The sequence below is a fragment of the Etheostoma spectabile genome, chromosome 12 (genome assembly GCF_008692095.1).
Source record: "Etheostoma spectabile isolate EspeVRDwgs_2016 chromosome 12, UIUC_Espe_1.0, whole genome shotgun sequence".
NCBI classification, from domain to species: Eukaryota; Metazoa; Chordata; class Actinopteri; order Perciformes; family Percidae; genus Etheostoma; species Etheostoma spectabile.
The window spans coordinates 11,365,170-11,390,134 of NC_045744.1; the positions used below are offsets into that span (position 1 = coordinate 11,365,170).

Genomic DNA, 24,965 nt, shown 5'->3' on the forward strand with positions numbered 1-24,965 from the left:
CAGGTGTTTTTCCAACTGAATCTCCGCTGCTGCTCTGCAAAACTACACTTGGAGTAAACTTTGGAGAACGGGCGGGCTTCTGTGCTAACTTCAAGGTTGAAGCCAGACTCAGTCATGAAGGCTGCTGATCTGCTCTTGTGTACTTATTCAGTGAGAGAACTTTTCACCTCGACGAGACATGTCGTCACATTTTAATCTCTATTTCTGCCTGTGTAGCATTGTGTAACATCGATGTGAATTTGGTAAGACAAGCTGTGTAGAAAAAGCGAAATTAATAACCTGACAGTTACACTAACAGTACTGCAGAGTTAGGTAGGGGTGTTGACTGCCCTCCCTTCTTTCATGCTCCTACTTTCCTTCCTTTATTCTTTCTGCCGCGGCCTTTGTCGCCCTTTCACACACCCTGTTTCCCATGCCAGGATAGGATGTTGTTATTACAGTACATGCATTCTCCATCTGTTTCATCCCCCCCTACGTCCAACCTCTTCCGTCTCAGATCAAAAACACATTGATGAACATACTGTGCACATGGATGGGAGCCATTATGTGCTTTTTGCCTTGCTTGTTTGGGTAATAATCCACAACACTGGTATTCAATAGAACATGGAGTAGTACTTCAGTGACTACTGATAAAAGTACTCTTCAGCACTTTCTCCAGAACCAGTACTTTTATGTGTAATGTGTCACGCATACAAATAGAATAAGATTGTAACAGACATTGAACGGTTTGCCGTAGTGATTTGACTAGTGTAAGAGAAAATGGTGATTGTTGTTGCAGCAACTCTTTTAGAAAACTTTTGGCCTAACTCCACATTGAGTGTGGTGATGGCGCAGTGGATATAACACATGCCTTTGATGTGGGAAATCCGGGTTTGAATCCCACTGCGTTTCATCCAATTCACACTTATTAATGAAATTTCCCCATTAAGGCTTATTTGTGTACACACACGTTGGCTGTCGTACATTACACTTGAAAATAACATATACTCTATGCATGTCTGAACAAGGGAACAGATCAAATTCCAGGGGGATTGTGGCCTTTGCTTTTTCTGTTAATATTTTGATAAAAGAAATTGTGTAGCCCTACTGTGAATTACACCACCGTTAACCTTTTATTTTTACACACACACACACACACACACTAACACTGGGTATTACCAAACAGATGACTAGATTTTTGCGTGTCACGAGATTCCTAGATACCCTTAATCCTCTGATCCAGTAAATTCACATGAACACACACACTTACATGCAGATGCAGAAACACTTTTGTACTTTAAGAGGATATATCCACAATGAGGACTCTTGAAGAGAAGAGGAGGATGACAACAGGAGTACAACAAGAGCAGATACACAAAGTAAAAGATATTGCAAAAATGCATTGGACACATAGTTACTTGACTTTAAGACTTTCTTTTTCCCTTTCTTTGTGTCTCTCACAAACTTTTTTCCCATCAAATCTCATTTTCTTCCTCTACCTTCCTCTGTTTTACTCTCGTTCTCTCCTTTTTTGAAAGAATAGCAATTACAGTCTCCAGTTGGTAGAAGCACTTGTAAATGATTGAAAGGGAGAGAAAGGGAGAGTGGCTGGCCTAATGAGATTCAAAGAGCTGAAAGTCTATTGTCAGAGCCTGTCGATGGGAGGTAGGAAGAGAGGAACAATCTCTCCTTTCACTTTCTTTTCTCTAGTTTTTTTCTTTCCATTCACTTTCCCCGACTTATTTCTCCCCTCATCCTGAAGCCAAAAAACAAACTCAATTATAAACTCTGTGAAATCTGACCCTGGCACTTCTTCAGTTATCACTTAAGTAACAAAAAGTCTCAGAACAGGACTGCTGATTAACAAGCAGCCTGTTGTGTAGTTTATGTGGTCAGATGGCATGACCAGTGACTTCGTAGGGACTCTGCAAGTCATGGTGTTATGTTCACAGATAAAAAAAAAAGTTGTTTTTTCTTCTTTCTTTTTATTTAGATTTAATCTCAAGAAAATGTGTAGTAAGATGTTTTGTTGGTGTTGATTTAGCATTCAGTTACTGTGCATACAGAAAAAAACGTAGCCTAATGGGTAGACTATAGCTAGAATTTTAAACCCTCGGCAGGAAAACTGTAAACTTGATGTCTCATAAAATGTATTTGTTAATCAATGTGAAAGTAGTTACTCTTTAAAATGCACTTCACCAATATAGTATTGCACTTCTGATACATTGTGGACTCACGATTGACAGGCAAAAGTATTACATTTGATGCAAAAGAACCATAGAATTTTTTTTTAAATCCATGCATATTTTTTGTCAAAGCTTGGACCATCAGGCATTTGGTCTGAAATTTGTTGGCGTTATGCTAGTAGCGGCTAATGTAGCCTTCAGCCATTTGCCTCAGGCAGAGATTTTTCTTTTCACACAGGTCCCACTGGAGCCATAAAAGGCTATATAACAACTTTTTCTTTTACGTGTGCAGTTGGGTCCCCTTTAAGTAGTACAGGAAATGTCCCTATTCAACAACCAACAGTGACAACAGCATTAAACTGCTATAGTTAATGTGCACTTCACAGATCACACTCTCAGTCTAACCTAAAAAAACACATTTTTCTTCTGCAATGATTGACACACAAGAAGCAATATCTGCGGGGCCAGACCCAAAATCGATTAGACTGAATATAGTTTGGTCCTGGCCCTACTTATTTTTGGGTCAAGCATCTCTTACCAGGAAACAGAGTGGAGCAAGAGTGTAATAGGAAAAGAGGGAGAGGTGTAAATGTTAAATATTTTAGTGATCTTTCAGCTTTGATGTATGAATTATGCGGTGAGAAGGTCAGAACAATCAGACAAACTGGGAGAGGAAAGAGAGAAAAAGAAGCAAAAAGCACCACAATCTTTGTGTGTGTGTGTGTGTGTGTGTGTGTGTGTGTGTGTGTGTGTGTGTGTGTGTGTGTGTGTGTGTGTGTGTGTGTGTGTGTGTGTGTGTGTGTGTGTGTTCACAGTGCTTACTGCCTCAAGTCTGCTCTCAGTGTATTGTGACGGTACATGTGCTACTAATCTAATAGCTCAGTGGGGGAATTTGGTGTGTGCCTGTGTATATTGTATATTTGCAAACAAAGCAGGTATGTATCTACTACCTGGGTGTCCCAGATAGAGCCATCAAGCAGTGGGATTATAATGTATTACTGTAATATCACCACATAGATAAACATGAGATATATTGTGTGTGTGTGTGTGTATGTGTGTTTGTGTGTGTGTGTGTGTGTGTGTGTGTGCACATACTTGGGTTTGTAATTGCACTACTATCAACCTATTATACATTTATCACTTCTTGCTCCACCAACATTAGCTCAAACCCCATTCTGCCTTTATTCTTACATGTACATTTCCTCCCTGTCTGTCTTTACAATACACACACACACACACACACACACATGCACATGCACGCACACACACACACACACACACACACGTATTATTCATGTCATCTGTGCCTGAGTAAAACAGGCTGATGTCAGTGTTTATTTTAAGATGGTTCCTCTACTCACGTCACTGGACTATTTGGAAGCACTCTGACTTCTACCTGTCTCCATCTTTTTAAATCAAAACAACATGCATGTTAGTGGAGCTCCACCATTTCAGCAGTGAGCAGAGAGTAAATTACATCATTTCCTGTGCAACTCATGAGTTTTTTGTCATTTGGTTGGAACTTTTCACTATCAACAAAATCTAGATCCTGTTTCTATCCCATATATATTTCTGGGCCGGCTGCCCAACGGCACTGTATTGACAAGGTGTGTTGGTGACAAAGGCAAAAGACAAATATTAAGTAAACAAGATTTAAAGTAATAGTTTAGTATTTTTATATGGGGAAATGCACTTATGTCTTGGTAAAAGATGAAGAAATTGAAAGGACTTTCTTGTCTTCCCCAAAAATACAGAGCTGGATTCAAAAGGCTTAGTTTAGCATAAAGACAGGATGCAAAGGGAAACAAATAGCAAAAAGACAACAGTTTTTTTATCCGCCTAGTTACTGCATCCGGCTGATTTTTACCAAAGAAAATGCACTTAAAAAAGCATGTAACTTCCCGTAAAACCCCAACTACTCGTTTCTAAATTTCTGTTTGTTTACGGCATTAACAAACATGATTTGTGTGCTGGTACTGTAAGATATTTTTTAAACTCTGGGCAGTGCTGGGTTAGCCCGTTCCCCCAGCTCCCAGTCTTTGTACTACTATAAGCATATCCCCTGGCTTTAGCTCCATACTATACACAGATATGAGAGAGGTATGAGTCATTTAATCTTCACTCTTAGCAAAAAAATGAACAAGCGTATTCCCCTACGTGTTGAACTATTCCTTTAAAATGGTTGATATTTGGAGGTAACTCTAAAATATTAAATGTAAGATAAACAAAGCACTTGAATGCTTCAACCAATGCTAAATGTTTTTGTACTCCACAGATTTTGTGCCTCTAACCTTGCATGGTTATCAGTTTGACAATTCACACATGTTAGACTTTAGTGCAGCCATGTTTCTGCATAATTAATTAGATTGAGATTTCTCTGAAAGCCTAGTTTTTAACCCTCAAGAATTTCTATTACAACACTACATACATCACTGTGATTCCAGAAAACCAAGTGTATACTACACAGCTACTGACTGAACAAACAGTGATAAAATAGTCCGGAATCTTATCAACTTTGTGGAATGGACTGGTAAAAATCACCTGCTGCTGAACGTGGATAAGACCAGAGAGATGGTGATTGACGTCAGGAGGAAGGGAATGGCTCCGCAGCCCCTTTGCATCCTGGGAGGAGATGTGAACATGGTTGAGGAGTACAGATACCTGGGTGTCAACATCAACAACAGGCTGATCTGGAAATTCAAAGACACTGCTGTTTACAAGAAGGGGGGTGAGCAGACTCTATTTCCTGAGGAAACTGAGATCCTTCAACGTGTGCAGCAGAATGTTGGAGATATTCTACCAGTCGGTTGTGGCCAGCGTTCTGTTCTCCTCCGCCATCTGCTGGGACAGCAGCATCGGAGCCAGCGACACAAACAGACTGGACAAACTGATCAGGAAGGCTGGCTCCGTTGTTGGCGGCAAACAGGAGACATTTGAAGCTGTGGTGGAGAGATGGTCACTGAACAAAATGTTATCTATCATGGATAACCCAGACCACCCTCTCCACCCCGCACTGGTCCACCAAAGGAGTTCTTTCTCTAAGAGGCTCTGACAGCTTTGATGTCACATGGGTAGCTACAAAAAATCATTCCTGCCAAATTCCATAAAACTTCACAAAAACAATTCACAGCTGTCTGTGAGATAACTATCTCATTGCCACACACATTACAATATTGCACTATTAAGCTACTTGCACAATGGTTACTTCATGTTAAATATTATACATGTTTTATTTTTTAAACTGTATATATACTGTATACTATGTATGTAGGTTGTACATTTTCTTCTACTTATGTATATAGATGTCCATTTTTTTCATCCCCAAGTATATTTTCAATAGTTCTGGCATTTTAATTTGCTAGTTTACAGTATTTTATCTTATTTGTTCATCTAATTTATTTTCTTGTATTTTCGTTATGTGTGTGAGGAAGTATGTGTGTATGTCCTTGGTTACTTGTAACTTGCTGCTGTAACACAGTGAATTCCCAATTTGGGATTAGTAAACTCTATCTATCTATCTATCTATCTATCTATCTATATCTATCTATCTATCTATCTATCTATCTATCTATCTATCTATCTATCTATCTATCTATCTATCTATCTATCTTCAGCAGAAACACAGTGCACTTAAAACACACAAGCAATGCTCCCATTGCCTTGTACTGGATTTAAGACATGTCCTAAATAACACATGATAGGCAGTAGGTCTCTGAAGTAGGTTATTGGTTTGAATTTAAAATGTATGTTTAGTATGTAACTTTTAGAGAAAAGGTTTGTGCACTATTAAGCTGGTACTCAAAGGTAATAACATTAATTAATTAAATAATTTTAGTTTCAAAAAATAAAATCAACACAATTAATGATCTAAAAATGCATATTTTTGTGTTTTTTTCTGTTATCTTGTCTTTCCTTTGCTGTCTGACAGATAAGTAACAGTATTGTGAGACGTGATGAAAACACCATGTTTTACTTACCATCTCATTAGTGGGAGAGAGGAAGAGGGGAAAAAAGAAACATGAGTGTTTAGTGTGAGAGTGGAGAGGATGGAGGGTGATGGCAGAAGTGGTCAGGGGAAAAGGCTGTTGGGAATATTTGCATTTGGCTCTTGTGGGTATGATACAGAGGTATGTTCTGAACATGTAACCTTGTTGGCATCGATCATGCTCCTCGCCTGTACAGTGTTGATTGGAGGAGACCTTTCAACACAAAGCTCAAACGTCAATGTTAAGTGGATTAATAAGTCATGTACCTATATTGGCTTATACTGTGTACTCATACACATTGCAAGTCACAAAAAGACATATATCTTTACTTTTGATCAATAATAAAATAATGTGTATGCTGGCTGTGATGATACTGTATAGTGTCTTAAAGAAGTAGTTCAGTCCAAATAGCCTAGTGACGTGAGTAGAGGAACCTTCTTAAAATAAACACTGACATCATCCTGTTTTACTTAGGCACAGATGACATGAATAATACGTGGTGTGTGTGTGTGTGTGTGTGTGTGTGTGTGTGTGTGTGTGTGTGTGTGTGTGTGTGTTGTGTGTGTTTGTGCGTGCGTGCGTTTGTGCGTGCGTGCATGTGTGGATTGTAAAGACAGACAGGGATGAAATGTACATGTAAGAAAAAAGGGAGACTGGAGTTTGAGCTAATGTTGGTGGAGGAAGAAGTGATAAATGTATAGTAGGTTGATAGTAGTGCAATTACAAACCCAAGTATGTGTGCGCGCACACACACACACACACTATATCTCATGCTTATCTATGTGGTGATATTACAGTAATACATTATAATCCCCCTGCTTGATGGCTACAGTACAGTATGTAAAAGGTACATCCTTGATCCAATGTTTCAATTTATAGATTTTGAGTGACAAACACCATGTAATATGTTTTTTTCCTAGTAAATTAACTAATGAGTTTTCTTTCTGACACTGACATTGAAAAAAAATATGCACTAATGAGTGGCTTTCTGCATTTTTCCCCAGAAAGAGTGCACAAAGTCTGGTTTGTTAAAATGAGGGTTATGGTTGCAGGACTCTGGTTGGAGCCCAAACAGAAAAGCATGCTCATATATTTTAATGATCCTGGCTCCCTAAAGGGGCTGTATTTATTGTGCGAGTCCAGAGATTTGAAGCCAACCCTTCTTTTTAAATTAGTCTGAACCCGCAATCTCATGCACACAAATACACACACGTAGATTGCATTTGATCTGTCAGTACTCAAGGAATGATGGATAGATTTGGAGTGATATAACATATGGTGTGGCTTCATCACTAAGCAACGTAATTACCTTTCGTGTTGTGTTTACACTGACTGACTTCAAAGTCTTTGTTTATTTGGTAGGAATATGTGTTTTCCAAAGCTTGTGCATCTTATTAAATACTGAATTATGCTGAGCAAATCCCTTGAAACCATTATTTCTGCACACATTGCTTTTGATACACGTACAGTGTTGCTTTGAAGCTAAAACCTCTCTCCTCTGTCCCTTACTCCCTACAGTACATCCCTCTCTCCCTCTCTCCCTCTCTTGCTTTCTTTCTTATCTGTTTTTTCTTTCCACTTCATCCTCTGTCTACTCTGTTATCCTCTTCATCTTACTAACTCTTCCCTCTTTCCCTGTTTTTTCAGTGGGGCGTTTGTTGATCGAGTTCAGCTCCCAGATGACGATGGAACGAGTGCAGAAAGAAAACCCAAACGTGACGAACGGAGGCCGCTACACGCCTCCTGACTGTCGGCCTAGATGGAAGGTCTGTATGTCTGTCTCTCTGTCTGTGTATTCACACATTTTATCATGGAAGCACATTTCTGCCAGTAAAAGGACTCAAAACCGAGAACGACAAGAAGTTGTTCATAATAAAAATTGAAATACAGTTGATAAATCAAAATTATGAAATTATTAGATAGTAAGGTTTAATTGTTGACTTACTGTCTCATAAGTTTGATCTACTAAGTCACTTTTTCCATTTTCCTTTTTATCTATTTTTCCGTTTTCTTGGAAGAAATGCGACTTCCATATTTTCCTCTTTCAAATTTTTTTTTCTCAGTATTGGATTAACTTTATGAAAGCAAACCACGGGTCTGTACAGAATAGTGGTCTTTTTCACAGTAAGTGTGGTACCATTTGTATTAGTCCATTTACGTGTTTTACAGTAAGTTTTTATCCTTTACATAATATTTTACTCAGGTCCCAACCAAGGTCCCTTTTCGGTCAGTCTTCATCTGAGTGCAAAATTACCATGAATTTACACGGTAAATTACAGTTCAACCTTGGACTGTTTGGACAGCTGAGAAAGATTCACTTAAAGCACCAAAGTGGAGGACAGCCCAAAATTGGTTTCACATCTGCAATGCCATTGAGTGCTTCTTTCTTAAGCTACTTTATTCATAATGAATGAGAAACAATTTCATGTACAGTGTGACATTAACCAAGGGGAATTTTCTACAGAAATTATTTTCTGAACAGTTTATCGTAGAAAGGAACTGTTATAATTGTTTAACGCTCTTTGGAGATGTGACAGAGAAAGACTGTCACACTTTGTCCATGTCAACACAAAAGGTTCAGATAGTTATTATACTTGTCTTTACTCGCATTGATTTAATGTGGAAATGGTTAATTGTACAAACAAATTACCAACTCAAACTATCCCTGTTATTTAAACATAGGTGGCCATCATCATCCCGTTCCGTCACAGAGAAAACCACCTTAAGTACTGGCTCCACTACCTCCACCCTATCCTCAGACGGCAGAAGATTGACTACGGCATCTACATCATCAACCAGGTACCGTAAAGTAACACCAGCACCTTCATCAGCCCAATGGCGTAGGTCGAAGAGATACTTATTCAAATTTTGTCCTTTTTGGTTGGTACAAGAAGAAAACAACAAACACACAAACTTCTGTTCGAGCCTTAACAGTTCTCATCAAAAGACCAGTAGGCAAACAAGTGTAATTACGACTTGTAAGATAAGATAAGACACTTTATTTGTCATCGTATACAGATACAACAAGACATTGTTTGGAACAAACCTGAGATTCCCACATCTACCACCATACATAAAATAAGTTGAATAAATAGATAGTTACACATGATATGTAAATTGAACTTGTATCTATAAAAATAGTTTGCAGTGACTAATGTGTTAACACTAGCACACAGGTTGGGTTGGTGGGGGGCATTGGAGGTGGAGTGTGTTCATCAGTGCAACTGCATGTGGATAAAAACTATTCGTTTGTTGGTGCGGGCATAGAGTGCTCTGTAGCGCCTGCCTGTTGTCCGCGGTGCAGCCTGGATACCAAGTAGTGATGCAGTATGTGGATTACTTGGGAGATGAACGATATTCACAAGTGGGAACCTCATAATTACGTTAACTCTGGTATGACATGAATGCGACATTAATACAGTCTATTACTGGCTGTAGAAATTGAGAACAAGTCACCAGTGATGGAATGTAACTATTGAAGTATTTTACATTTATTCAAGCTCTTGTGCAAATTTGTGGTACTTGTACTTTCCTTAAGTCTTTTCTTTTCATGGCACTTTCTACTTCTACTACCACTACATTTCAGAAGGAAAACTTGAACTTAGCAGACAGCTTTAGTTAACAGTTACTTTACAAATTAAGATTCATGCACACAAAACACATGTAGGTTAAATACTACCCAATATTAAATACTACCTAATTGCAGCTGAATTAATAAGCTAATTAAACACTTAGTTGATTGACACAACTCACATTTATAGTTTCTAAAATGTGAGGATTTTTCTGCATATTTTTACAGTGTGGTATTAGTACTTTTACTTACGTAAAGGCTCTGAATACTTTTCCACCACTGCAAATCACTTTGCAGTTGCTTAATCCCCTAAAGGCTGCCCTTCCTCTTGTCTCATTACAGACTAGTCTTCATTGACTGTTTTCTGATAAGAAAAAACACATCTGCAGCAAAAATCAGCAACTCATCTACTTTCACTGCACTCAGTTCAGCCATAGCACAAGGAGCTGGATTTTCTAAGCAATGTTGTGAGATTGTGTGTCAGTCTTTCACACTGTGTTGGATGAGACGACTTCTTCTTCCACATTATGGGTAATGAGCTCTGCTTTCTGACCTTTTTCTACCCTGTGGGCCTCGCTCAGCGCCTAAATCACTCCCCCTGTGAAACAGACCTTTGGTTCCGCCTGCCCTGCTGTGCTCTTCTCTTGATGTGGCAATGTTCCAGTGTCTTACTCCCTCGTTTTTACACTTTCACACACACACACACATACACACACACACACACTTTTGTTTCATTTTTTTAAGAATAGGCTTGGCTCATCTGAAATTTCCATCACTGCTACAAAACAGTATACACTCTCAGTTTATCTTCAGTTTCATCTCAAGGCAGTTTGGCTCACTCGGAGGTCTCAGTACATCCCATTTAGTTTTAATCTGATTAATGACTGGTGATGCATTTCATTGATAATATATTATAACTTTATTTATTTAGGACCATTCAATACAGAATATCAAAGTGTTTTACATGTGGAAAACAACATGAAAACAGTGCAATTAAAACTAGAGAATAAAATAGAGAAAAATACCAATCAATAAAATATAATAATAAAACTAATGAACACATACATCATAACATACAAACCGATTTTTAAAAATATGTTACTAATTTTGCAAGACACTTTCACTTCTCATGGTAAAATACTGATATAAAATATGGTAGTTTGGAGGAACTATGTAAGACAATTCTCTTGGTGATTTTGGCCCTCTTCCAGAAAATCAAGGACTGGTTTGCAGTGCACACTGTTGGCACAGGAGGTAAAAGTGCTTAGTCCTCCAGTTGAAGGACAGTTTAGTCATTAGGCAAGCTGCCCCAGACTGCGTAGCTTGTGTTCTATTTGTTCTACCCACAAATGTCACACCACCAGGTAATCTGATTTTACAGTCGACAGCGACGTCAGCAGAGCTGCTGTTGCATCTTCAACTCTTTCACCTGCACTTCAAACAGATACTGATCCACTGCCTGGCTCAAAGTGTGCTCCACTCCTTGATTTAGAGGTTCACAGAGGGCTGTGTTTGAAGTGGAAATTACTTTTGTGTATTTTTAAATGCATTTGAACTTGTTGAGATTCTTAAAACCAGATATATAACTCTTGCATTGTGTAGTGGAGTTCATTTAACTACTATATACTGTAGATATAACTACTATATATATATATATATATCAGTATATATATATTCTGTACATACTATATATATACTACTAACTACTACAGCTGTAGGCTCTGCTTTACTTCCACTACATGTAACAACCCCTGCTGAGAGTGGCCCTCTTTAATAGTTTTATAAACTGTTTCTAAAAAGCTCATAAGCAACTGCTTTAAGGAAAAAAAAAAGAAAAAAAAAATGTTATACTAATTGGTAAGGAAGGACATCTTGAGGTTATACATTTTTCATTCAGCAGCTGCTCATCAATATTATCATTGTGTCATATTGCAATTAGCTCCAAACCTGAGCATTGCTGCTGCTCCTTTATACCCAGGATTTATATTAGAATTAAGCTCTAGACAAATGCTTCATGCTGATTAGTCTGAATAGTTAGTACGGTTTATAACTTATTGGAAGATGTTGATGCCACCTGTAGTGGCGTTTTTTTGCTAATTATGTTGACAGCTGATCATACTTCAGTTTTATTTTTAGAAGGGCCATGTGTTAGAAAGTATCCAATTATCTTTGCTTTTTATTGAGGTTTGTGCACTGAAATCCACAACTCTATCTGGATTTCCTTCAGAGAGGTCAGTCAGGACTAGGGCTGCACAATATTAGAAAAATATCTAATTGCGATTGTTTTGACTGACGTTGCGATTGCAATAGGATTCACAATATTGGTGGGAATAAATATTTTTGTATAATTATTCAAATTTTCAGTGAAAATTATTAAAATAATACAAAGTAAAGTGATTATAATGGGATTTTTTTTGCGAGAATCTGTACAAAACAAAGATATTTTTATTTTAGTCTGTAAAATACGATTTGTAGGCTGGGACGTCTCTGCAGCACCACAATTCTACATTCAGAATGGTTTAACATTTTGGTGTTTTTTTTGTTTTTTAGATTATTTTTTTGGTATTTTCAGCCTTTATTTTTGACAGGACAGATAAAGACATGAAGGGGATAGAGAGGGGGAATGACATGCAGCAAAGGACTGCGGGTTGGAGTCGAACCCGGGCCCGCTGCGTTGAGGACTAAACCTCTATAACTGAGCTATCTGTGAGCCCATTAGTTTGGTAATTTGCCTTTAACAAATATTGGGCCCCTGCAATATAGATATTGCACTATTCCATATTGTATTCTTGATACTTTGATAATCAGATTAATTGTGCAGCCAAGGCAGGACACATGGAGATTGAGAGGAGTCAAATCAAAGCATCAGAGGAGGGATTATGATGACAAGAAGTCCTGATGGGCGATTACACCTTTACACCTGGCGCCACTTTCCGAAAGGACGGTGGAGAGCACTCTTCTATCGTGTTTGCTCAAGTGTTAAACGAGTGGAAGTCTCAATAATTTCTCCTTTCAAGTCTCATCCTTGCTAACAGATAATGACTGTCTTGTCCTTAGAGTCACAACAGTCATATTGTGGAAAGAAAGGCCCTTTGGAGATTTAAAAAAAAAAAGCACAACCAAAGATGTGAAACAAATCTCCCACTGACCCCAGCTCCTCCCATTATTCTCCAATCCTGTTATTTAACTGTCTGGTGGGCGGGCCATTTTACAGACAATATCCAGCTGCTCAATATACTGTACAGGAGTTACTAACAGGAGCTGGTGAAGAGAGCTGGTTAGAATGTCATGATTATGTATAGAAAAGGGATGATTGTCACTTTTGGACAATGTTTAAAGTCTTACTTAAAAAAAATGGAGCATACTAGAGTATAGAAGATAGATTGACATCCCCTGCGGGATACTAAGCTAAAATTAGCCACAAGTTAGCTGACGTGTGCTGAATTAAGAGAACAATGCTAACCTCTGCTAACAGCACAGTTTAGGCCTACATCAAAAGTTAACACTAAACCAGTCTGCTTCTTTGTGAAAAAATGGCAGAGATAAACAGACTTACTTGAGGTTTGGAGGTTCCAGGTAAACTTGACGAAGACATTGCAGGTATGCGGTTTTACCACATCGGTGAGGATTCCTGTGGCAGTGCAGTCTCTCAATAGTAGCCTATGTTAATTACCCAGAACCCACGCCCCTCTTCGTCCTTTTCCTCAGGCCCCTCCTCCCTACGCCAAAACAGTGACAGAAAGTTGAAACTGAAAACCAGTGACATTGTAAAAATCTTGACGTAATACGTACTTTGAACTGCGTGGGGCGAGAGAGTTGATTGCGATATATGATCTCAAGCGTAAACCAAAAAAAAAATCACCAAAAAGACACAGACATCAAGAAAAAATGTAGACTGACTTTGAAAAACCTATCATGATGCAAACATATGTTTCCATGCCAAATTTTATTTTCAATACCACAGGTTACTGTCACTGTTCTACCTCCATAAAAACATGGCTTGAATAATTCAATTGGCAAAGTAGTTGCCTATTGATTGTGTTTTGTTTGTTGTGTGTGCCAGGAAATTATATAATAATATTAATTTATAAATAAAGGCACAGGTCAGAGGTCACGTCACAATCTCAGCTACTAAAGAGCAGCGCAAACTGCATTGCTTCAGGTTGAAGGCTTGCTGCACCGTCCTGCCGTCCTTGTTTTGCCTCAACCGGACATTTTTAAGCAGCGATCATCTCACTCGGCAGAGTGGTGTTGGTAGTGAGGTTTGGTGAGTAGGCGTTGCAGAGGGATCATGCAGAAAGTTATATAGCAACCTTGCTGTTCTGCCCTGCTGCTCCGTGTCCTCTCAGCCTGCCGGGGACTGGGGCCAATGTTTGTTTTGTTGGCCACCAGCTCATCATGTAAACTGGAGAAAAGCCCAGAGAGAGGGACAGAACAAACTGAAAAAACAGCTGATAGAGGGGGAGGGAAGAAGGTGAGAGACAAAAGTAATGAAAAAAGAAAAGCCATCTGCTGTTATGATTTTTATGTGAGTTTAAGGCTGATCCCAAGCTGGATATCATTATTGATTTTTAACATCTAATACGCTGCAGTTTTAGGGGAAGTCTATAAGGCAAAAGTCACAGAGCCTAATGTTTCTTCACTGATATCTGCAGTGGTGGAAGAAGTATACACAGATCTCTTACTTTAGAAAACGTGCTAATACAGCAATGTAAAAATACTCTATTTCAAGTAAAAATAGAAAAGTATTATCAAAAAAAGTAGTGGTCATTGTTAAAGTATGACATTATTAGATTGTTAATACAGATGCTTCAATGTTTTAACTACTACACGGTTAGTATTTTATCTATAGCTTTCTAACCTATGGTTCTGGCCCCTCCAAAAGGTCACAAGATACATCCGAGGGGTCTCGCAGTGATTCATGGGAGAGAAATTAAATAAATAAATTAAGTTTAAAAATTGTATATACACTTGATATCTGGTGGCAGTGTTTCGCCCTCTCCTGAAACCTTTTGGCCTAGTGTTAAAAATTACAAAACATTAAACAAGATGGGCATATTCTGAAAAGCAAACTATGCTGCTAAGGCTCTAACTCTTAATATTGTGATGTGCTTTGAAAGTAGTCTAAATGTCTATGTTCTTGGTAAAAGCCGAAAATGGAGAGGACAAAACCTGCTTTCAACTCACACAATAAGCTTCTGCGGGCCATTTGTTCTGCTAATCCACCAAGATAAGACCTGCTACCTACTTTTTCTTTATGTCAACCCCCAAGCCCCCATACACACACACACACACTGACTGTTCTGTAACTCCTCTGCATGTGTCGAGAGTCTTGGGTTGTGTTGTAGAGGAAGGAGAATCCAGTCATCCTTTACACAGTTTAGCTTTTTTTGTTCATGTGTACACCTCAGCTTCAGCAGTGTTCGGCACTGAGTGGACATAATAGGATCAGGATGGATTAAGCTCTGTGTGTTTCTGTTTGTATTTGTTATGGTAAAGGTCATGTTTAGGAGGACCACATAGTTCATCTGGGATGCACCCACCTTAGACATCATGCTGTCTTTTGATGATCACATTTCAAAAGACCAGGCTTATATAATGCCAGAAATGCTCCTTTAAAGGAGTTTATCCAAATTCATACATTGCTTTTCATTTCTTTGTCTCTTTATGCCTTTTAGTTTAAGACCTGCCAAAAGTTTTTATTTCAGAATAGAAGCCAACTCTTTTAGAAGTGACTGTTGCTATCTGATCAGTGCTGTCATGCTGGATCAATTGGCATGCTGTGCTACAGTATGGTGGTGCAAAATGAACATGAATATTGGCATGACAACTAGTATCATTCGTCTCACACTTGCAAAACAGTCTATCAGTTAGGGCTGTAGCAGTCATTTTCTTTATTGATTAGGCAATAAATGTTTTGGTCTTTAAAATATCTATCACGTTTTTTCAAAGGGGAACTCTCCTGTAAGTCTGTTTACAGGTGTTCAGGAGTACTACAGCACATGTATGTCTGATAAATTGTCTTAAGTTTTGTAACTTTAGTCAGTGTCAGTTGAGGTTCAAGACAACAATGAATGAATAATTTGGGGATGTGGAATTAGAAAGAAGTGAACCTACCAAACCTCTGTAGCCTGCTCCTGCAAAATGCCACATTACCATGCCAAAAATACACATTAATCACAATATTTAAAGCTGAAGCTTTTCAAATTTGAAGGAGAGTAAGACCTCTTTCTGCAGCTCTCCCTCTCCTCTCTCTGTCCAGCCCTGCCCATCAGATAAGCATGGGTATACATATAGTCATACATACAGCTTCATATAGTCACCTGTACGAGTACTTATCATTTATTTCATCCCAATGGCATGCCGTTATATAGCTGCAATTCTAAAAGAATGACTATTCCATTTTCTTTGTAAAGCCCTTTGAGATAGGACTAGCAAAATGCTAATATACCGCCTTGTCTGCAGCAATCACTCCGCCTCCTGTGTGTCCTCGTTCAGATGGTAGCAGTTTTTACGAAGCAAAATTCCTATACGCGCTGTTTATAGATGAATGACATAAAGATTCTTATCTAATAGTTCAGTCTTTAATTAGCTGCAGCTGCACCACTGAGCCATTGGCTTTACTAAACAGAACTGTTACAGAAGAAACGTGCATGTGCATCTGCATTTGTAGATTAACCAATAGGAACAATAGGAATCTCTCTGAAAAGCTGTTATCAATTTTGCATAAATGTTTTTTGTTCCAGATCAGTAGATCAGAAGCCAGTGGATAGTATAAGGACGCTGCCATATGGTGCATTTTGATAAATAGAAAGACTGCAATAAATTCAGCCACCAGCATAGAATATTCAATCCATGGTACTCTTTATCTTTAGTTGGTATTAGCATTACCTATTCAGGTGAAAGATGTAACAAAGCCTATTTAATTATATCATTCATTATTTTCTTATCTACTTTGTAGACTTTACAACCTTAGTTTTTTCTCTCCCTCAGTCTCTGTTTCTCTCTCTTTCACTTTAACTACCACTCCAGCCCATGTATGGGCTATGCACATATTGATCTGATGAGGAACAACTTTGTTTCTTTCCTCCTCCTTGCACCCTCTTCAACTTTTATGTTTCAGTGTTTGCTGGAGCGTTGTTACTGTTTTGTAGGAACTGTACAGTAAAACAATGTTCTCGTTCACTCGGTACCCTTAGACCCGATTGAGCCCCAGATGCAAAGTACTTGATGTGGTTGCCCTAGCCTCGGCTGTGATGAATTATAGATTTAGCTGCAAACTCCTCTCCTTTCCTAGAAGCAGCATGTGGGATGTTGTACACTATTACTGTGGATCGTAGGGAGATAACAAACAGTGTGACCTTGCAGTCCCAAACGCCTAAAATGGTTATCTGACTTTTTTACCCTTTATAAATGAGTAGTAGATAGGTAGTAGATATTGTTAGTTTAATTTATTATTGTGTCATGCATACAGCTGTATACAAAATAAAAGAAAACAACTAAAACAACTCTTTAGACCTTAATTTTCTACAACATTCATCAATCACTGGTGAAGATATTATTTACCATATAATACTAGAAAGTTTAGAATAGATACTAATTCAATTGTCTATCTTGCTTTCTTTACCATTCTTTTGAGATGAAGTTGTTAAACCTAAGGACATCAAAATCAAACAACCTCAATGACCAGAGGAAGAATAGCTGTTATTGTTTAGCATGTGTTCCTTTCTTCAAGTGTTATTATAAGATTAAAATCCTAAAAGCATAGCTTAAACTCAGTCAATTTAGCCACAATAATGATTGATACATCACAGAAGACCTGTCAAACACATTTGACAAGACACACACATATTCACCTACATCTTTTTAAAGTGCTGATGCTCCTTGCAATAAAAATGCAAAACATTAGTTGCGTGTTTACGTGGATACAGTGCCCATTTGCAATTTAGGCATGGTGTAATAGCAAATTGACATTTCAGCATTTTAGTGATGCATAATTTAACGTGCCTTTTGTCCGTCAGCTTCCACTTCAACCAAGCGTCCATTAACACCAAGCTGTTGAGAGAGCAAAAGATGGAAAAGATAAATATGGCCCCTACTCACACATCATACTACATAATACAGTATGTGATGTATTTTACTTGATGGAGTCTTTTTTTTATACCCAGTTAAACTTTATATTGTCTCAAATTAAGGAGCTGCAGCTGGCACACAAAATAAATGCACAACACTCCATATAGACCCCAGAGTAAACATTACAAGATGTACAAACATACCATTTGGAGTTATTGACACAAAACCAATGTTTAGTGTATAGAAGAGCTTTTCTTAGGCAGGTTTGGATACAATATAATGCACACACTCGATACAGTGAATGTATACACACTGAAGCAACATTTCAGAAAGAGATACATGTATATCTAGATCATATTGTATGTCTCCATGATCTGAAGGATCAACATGTTGGTGCTACATCCTAGCAACAGAGATTACACTGAGGATGATGATATGCTCTGTAAACACCAAATAACCCGCATTTAAAGTAACTTTAACTCACACACTCCTCAGACATTAATGAAAGAAAACTACAATAATCTGTCAAGTGTCAGCTGTATCATTTTATATTTGATACATAAATAGGGATCAAGAATGTGTTATTACATTCTTTTGGCTTAATATTATATCAGATGTTTACCAATTGCTTCCGTGTTTTGGAGGCTACATTGCACTATTAATGAATAGCTCTGGAATTATCCCTCATTTAAACTGTCTCTGTGTGTGAATTTTTGAGTGTGTGTGTAATATCTCACCTTTTATAGCATGTTGTTGGGGTTTTAAGTCCCTCAAATCTTTTCCTTTTTCCCCACCTCCACTCAGAGCCACACAGTGTAACGTAACAGTTGTATTTGTGCTTGTGCGAAAGGGCAATGACAGTTGCATGTAGTTTCTAAACAAAATAAATACAGACTATTTTCCAGTTAGGCCATTGTATTTGTAAAAAAACAAACAAACTCATAACGTTGGTTCCCTCAAAAATTGCATTTTATTTAAAATTTTGGGTGATTAAAATGATGATATAGGGGTTTGCAGGTTGTCCAAAAGTGGATTGGGGTTTTCAAACCTTTTAGGCCAGTGGAGTTTTTATTGTGGATTGGAGTTTTCCCTTCCCAAAACCCCTGCACAGTGGCCAAAATGTTATGAGAAGGATTTTTGAGGTAACTAAAGCGTCCAATTTGTCATTTTCAGGTTTTTAATTGTTTTTAGGTGTCCCCGAATAGGTTACTTCATTTTCAAAAAAAACCCCCCTTTTTTTGTCGCCCCTTGCTGCCCCTTCTTTTCCCCCTTTTTTTTGTTCGTTTTCTTCCGGTGGGCCTTCTTCTTCCCTTTGTTTCCCCCCCTTTGGTCCCCCCCCCTGTAGGATTGCTTTTTCTTTTTTTCCCCTGGGTTTTCTGTTTTTGGCATTAGGAAAAAGCCTTTAACCCATTTCCCCCCAAATTAGCCTTTGCTTTTTGCCAACCTTTCATTGGGGCTAGTGATGGGAGACCGGCCCCTGCGGTTTTTAATCCCCATCCCGGGGACTGGCCAAGGACCTTCAGAAACCCCTTCTCCCTCAAAGTTTGTAGGGTGTGGGCCCCCCCCCCCACCGTAACACCCCAAATCCCGAAAAATGGTTTTTTTTGGCTTGCCCCCTTTTTGTGCCTTTTTAAGTTTTTGAGGATTGTGGGAACCCAAATTTTAATAACCCCCCCTTTAGTTTAAAACTATCGAAAGTGTTTTGTTTGGGCCCCCATTTCCTTGAAAAAAAATTTTTGCCTTTTATGGCCCCCCCCTTTGGGCCCCTTTTTTTCCCCCAAGCTTTTTTTTTTTGTCCCCCTTACGGGTTCCCCCCTGGCTGCTTCAATTGGGCCCCCATTTAAATAATTTCCCAGGCTGCGTTTTTTTAAGAGTGCGGATGTCTTCCCTGAATAACGGCCTAAAATTTTTAAAGCATTTTTTTTTTTTAGTATGCCTTTACCAAACACCTGCAGAATTGGGAGTCCTTGACTGGGGTTTTTTCAGGGTTTTTAATAAAATCCATGTCCTCATGCGAGCCCCCCTCCCCCCATAAAGGGTTTTAAAATTAAAAAACCCCCCGGCCGAGAAAGGCCCTGGGGCCCGCAATCTGATTTAAAAAGGTGGGGGGGAAAAAAGAAAAATCAATATTTAAAATGGGGAGGTTTGGAATTTTAAAAGGCTAGGGGCCCAGTTTTTGGATTTCCCCAAAGCTTAAAATTTAGGGAAAAGGCCTTAGAGGAGAGGTTAACTTAACAAAAAAAAACCCCCAAAATTTTTTCAATGGGGTTTGCTTTTATGTGTCAAAAGGGAGAGACCCAAATCACACAATTTTAAAATTCGCCCTGCAAAAAAATTTTTATAAAGGCCAAGATCATTTTATAGTAATATCTTTTTCTTCTCTCTTTGTTTCATTCTGGGCCCCGCCCCTGCTCTCCTTTTTGAACTGACTATGGCAAAAAAATAGAAGGGGTGCACGGAAAATTCATTAAAAAATGTAGCGGATTAGAGATTTCAAGGGGACAAGAAACTTGGGAAAAAAGTTGTGGGGCGCCATAAAATCAGAAGTGGAATGGGAAAAAAATTGTTTTTTCGTAAATTTTTAAGGGGCATTTCCTCAAAAAAAGCTCCCTTTTTTGGTTTTTTGTTCTAATGGCTGTGCAGTGTGATTTCAAACAAAAATTTGGGGGAAAAGGGGACATCCTGTAAATTTCAATTTTTCTGTCTTAGGGAGGCACTTCTTTCCCCCCTTTCTTTTTAAACCCCCGGGCGTCAGCACTGTCGTTTTTTTTTAAAAGGAAATGTGTGGTGTGGGGTGTGTGTGTTGGTGTGTGTGTGTGTGTGTGTGTGTGTGTGTTGTGTGTGTGTGTGTGTGTTTGTGTGTGTGTGGCCCCAGTTTCTGAACACATAAGTTCTGCAAACCAAGCATCTCATCTGTGTGATAGTGTTGTGCTCAGAATGCAGATGAGGCTTATGTGTACACATAGAATCACAAGCATGTACAGTTTGGTCCCATGATACATTTGTAACCAATAACCTGTTGACCTATCTACTTGATTTTATTTTATTTGACTGAAATGGGTTTGTTTGACCACGTGATAATTCTAAACCCCGACAGTGGTTTTGCAAGATTTTGTCTACCTTTCCTTACACTTTACTTACAGCATTATTTTGTAGATTTGGCCATAATTGGCCCCCTATTATTATGAACGTGGGCATTTACCCAAGGTAATCATTGACAACTGGGGACACTACAGCATACAGTAGTTTTACTTTGCAAAAAACATGAGTGGTCAGGGGTGTTGTTAAGAGTCTGAAAAGAGTTGTAAGTCCAATTTAACACCTGATGGAAGACAAGCTATGAAACTAAACAACATTTAATCAAACTCCACAAGCAACTTTGTTCGCCAGCGCCAAAGTTTCTTTGTTTTATTTTGAAATCCCTTTATGAAGGGGAAAAACCCTACAGTGACCAAAAAATTTTTTCCCAAATTTTCCCATAGCAGTTAAAAAGGGCCAACAGACCCCTTTGCTCCTTTGGACAGGATCAGTAAAATTTTTAGAATCATTTTTCCGGTGACTGCTGAGCTTTTTCTGCGGCCGGGGGCCCCCCAATTTGATTTGCTGTTTTTAGATTGACGTGGGGAAACCTTTTTTAAAGTTGAGCCCTTCGGGGTAGCTGTGCCAAAAAACTCAATCTTTTGCAAATCTTGCAGAGATGGAAGCGTAGGAAAAATTTTTTAAAAAAAAAAATGGGCACGGGCTAATTATGCAAACTAAAAATGCTATTTCCCCATTAGAAATTAAACATAAACCCAAAGGAAAGTCAAAACGTCGCGTGCTTCCCCTTTTGCAATAGGGTAATTTTGTCAACTATGAAACAGTAAGTTCGCTTGGTTAGACCCCAATTTTTACCCTTTTTTTTACAAAAACGCCTCAAACGGAGCCAAAACCAGGGTAAAAGGAAAGGGAACCTTCTATTTTTGGTCGTTTTTTTTTTCTTTAGAATAAAAAGGGACAACTTAAGTTTTTTTAAACCTTCGTGTAAGTTATTTCCCTGCAAAGTGGGGGCCAAAATGAATGGCGGTTATAAAAAATTTCAAACAACGGGTAAATACTTTTGTAATGGCCCTAGAATAACCCCCCCTTGATAATTTTTTTCAAAATTTGCTGGGAAACACCAACCCCAGTAGGCCCAAAGTTGACCCCCGAATTTTTAACGGTCATTTTAACTATGAGGGATTTTTTTACAATGGACATTTTAGATAAAAATTTTGCTTTTTGTTTTCCCCTCCCCAAAAATTTTGGCTGACCGGGGGTTTTGATTGCCCGTTTTTTTTTTTCATTGTGGAAATATTGTCGTTTCCGTTTCTCAGAAATTTAAAACTTGTGAACACAAGCTTGTCATTTGGTATCTGGCCCCAAAATTTTGGGACTTTTCTCAGTTTTAACTTTTACTTTTTTTTCCCGGAAAACTTACGATAAAGATTTTTAAAAAAAAATCAAATGGAAAGAGGTTTTAAAATTTAAAAACTTTTAGTTCCTGAAAAGGTTTTTACATCTTCAAAAGTAAATATTGGCCATCCCCTTTTTAATGTAGTGCCTGCTGTTTGCTAAAAACGTTTAAAAATCAAAATTTAAAGTCCAAAAAACGGCGTTTTTCCCTTGTGATTACGGGGGTTTTTAAATTAGGGCCCCCCAATTAAAACGAAATTTTAATCACGATCCCACTTTTCCACGACAAATTTTTCAGACAAGGGGCAAAAAATTCAACAGTAGAAATCGGGCCCAGTTTAACCTGTTTACTAGTAACGAACATGTTGTCCCCCCTGTGATGTTTTTTAGACAACAGTCCGGGGCTAGTTTGTGTCTGGGTTTGCTCACAGGGGTCTAGGGGGCGGTTATTTTTCCCCCCAGGGGCTCACCAGTACAAAACCCAAGGGGCCTCCCCCTTTCCCTGGGAATGTTTTAATATGGATTGGGGTTTTTTATGACCCCTTTCTTTTTTGAAGCCTGTCTGTGTTGGATCCTCCCTCTCCTCTCCCCCCCCCTTTTTCCTCTCCGCGCACCCCCCCACCCAGTTTTAATAGTTATTTACAAAGCTTTATGTTGTTAACCATGAGAGGCAAACCTGTATTTGTACCAGTGTTTCCGCTGGTAACTCTGCTATTGCGGCCGCCACGGCAAAAACCACAGAAGAAGTTATTTAATGCAACTAACTTCAGTTCGTAGAGTAATAGCGTGTGAAGCGGAGCCTGCTGGACCTGGGCGAGAGATCTGACCCATGGCCAGAATATCATAGTTCAGAAAAATGCAGCGCAGTGACGATACAGACATTTCATACACACACCGTATGTAATTTCACTGACCCACCGTTCGACCCGTGCTGGACCCATTCAAAATGAGTGAGCCGTCACTCTTTTATTGGATTAGATTAGATTCCACTTTATTGTCATTACGTCCATTGCAGTCCCTCGCAGTCCCTCTCTCCCTAGCTCTTTTAATCAGTTATTGTCAAAAACAAGTGAAGGAGCTTTCTCAGAGATACATTTAAAAAAATATATGTACCCAACGCTATTTACTTCAGATAGCTAATTTTCATTTACATGTGTTGCAACTGTATGTCTGTAACATACAACTTGTATGTAGCATAATATGGATGTGAAAGCAGTTATAAATAGCCTATGTGACCATAAAAGTTGTTTGGTTAAAATCAACAAATAATCGTGATAATAATCGTGATCACAATATTGATCAAAATAATCGTGATTATCATTTTGGCCATAATCGTGCAGCCCTAGTTTGAGTGATCAGTAATGAAGCGCATGATGGGCCATGGGGTGTATTATGATTGCAAGAGTTATACCGGACAATATAGAACCATCCTTCTGAGCTGACTGACCTTCAACTTGTTTATCTTTGTCTTTCGGTCAGCAGCTTAGCAGTCAAAGAATCTCTGTGAAATGAGAAAAGGCATTTGACATTTTGATGAGGGAACCCAGGAGGATATGAGCAGAGATGAACTACCGTATTAAATCTGTAAAGCAAAATGTGTGTCGATAGCAGCTACTACATAATAAATATTGATTTGAAAAAGTGACATGATATTGTTTTCTTCAAGGTCTCACCGGGAAAAGCTGTGAGAGCTGTGGCATACCAAAAGCTTCCTTATGAAAATTGAAACAAAGACAGTGATTGTACTGTGTTAGGAGAGAAGAGCATGAACTTCGCTTTGTGAAAGACATCACTCTGCCTCTTTTTTCAGTAAATCTACATCTTTTTTACCCTCAGGGGTATGGTATTAAATAGAAGTAGTTATGGGCATATCATCCCCAGAAACACGTCACCAGCAAAACCATTTCTTTTCTATTGTACAGATCATCTGCTGTGTGCTTCTTCTTCTGCTTTTCTCGTAATTTTAAACTCCCATTTTATCAGGCTTTCCTGACTGTTAACACTTTAACTAACCTGCATGTTGCTTTACGGTTCTGTGTTGAATCTACGCTATATGTACGCATAAATACCTCCCCAGAAATGTAACTTCATGTTGCGGCGACGCAGACTGCTTTCATTGTTCTGCTTGGCCGTGACTTGTTAATGTCACATTTCCTGCTGCTCATTTCCAGGTGCTCCTTGCCTGTGAACAACATGTAATCGAGGAGAGGGTTAACTTTTTTTGCTAAATGGTCAGTAAGCACAGGGGATCACTTTGTTTTTTTGTCTCCACCACCGATTCTGTACTCACTCTGGAGCTAATCCCCTTCACTCTTTCACTCGCTCCACACTGTCCCCATGCACACAGACAAACACTACAAAACCGGCTCTGCTTTTCTGAAACAAGGCAACCACACCAGCCCACAAGTATAAATCACCACAATGGCGTAGGCCACTAATGTAGGCTATGGTGTAGGTTCTGAGTAGGCTACAGACTACTTTAAATCAGCCTTTAGCCTGTGAACTTCTAATTTTGCTGATCTCTCACCCTCCATCAGCTCCCTCTACCCCACTCTACAGGTCTACCACCGTGTTTTGTGTTTAAAGCTGCTGCATCTGAAACATTAAACCTCACATTGAATTACGGAGTACAGAAGCACTAACAATGTGCAAATACTCTCAAATGAAAGAAATCTTGACTTAAAACCTTAACAACTCTACAATTGTGTTGTCTTCTAAATTACAGTGGAGCTCTGA

At 38.7% G+C, this 24,965-nt stretch overlaps 1 protein-coding gene across 1 annotated transcript in view; it reads left to right on the plus strand.

Moving 5' to 3' along the window:
- Positions 1–24,965, plus strand: part of b4galt2 (UDP-Gal:betaGlcNAc beta 1,4- galactosyltransferase, polypeptide 2) — a 148,170-nt gene that overhangs the window by 61,171 nt on the left and 62,034 nt on the right. The window contains exons 3-4 of the mRNA XM_032530474.1: positions 7,799–7,917; positions 8,834–8,950. Coding sequence (XP_032386365.1) covers positions 7,799–7,917; positions 8,834–8,950 — 236 coding nt within the window. The remainder of the gene's footprint in view (positions 1–7,798; positions 7,918–8,833; positions 8,951–24,965) is intronic.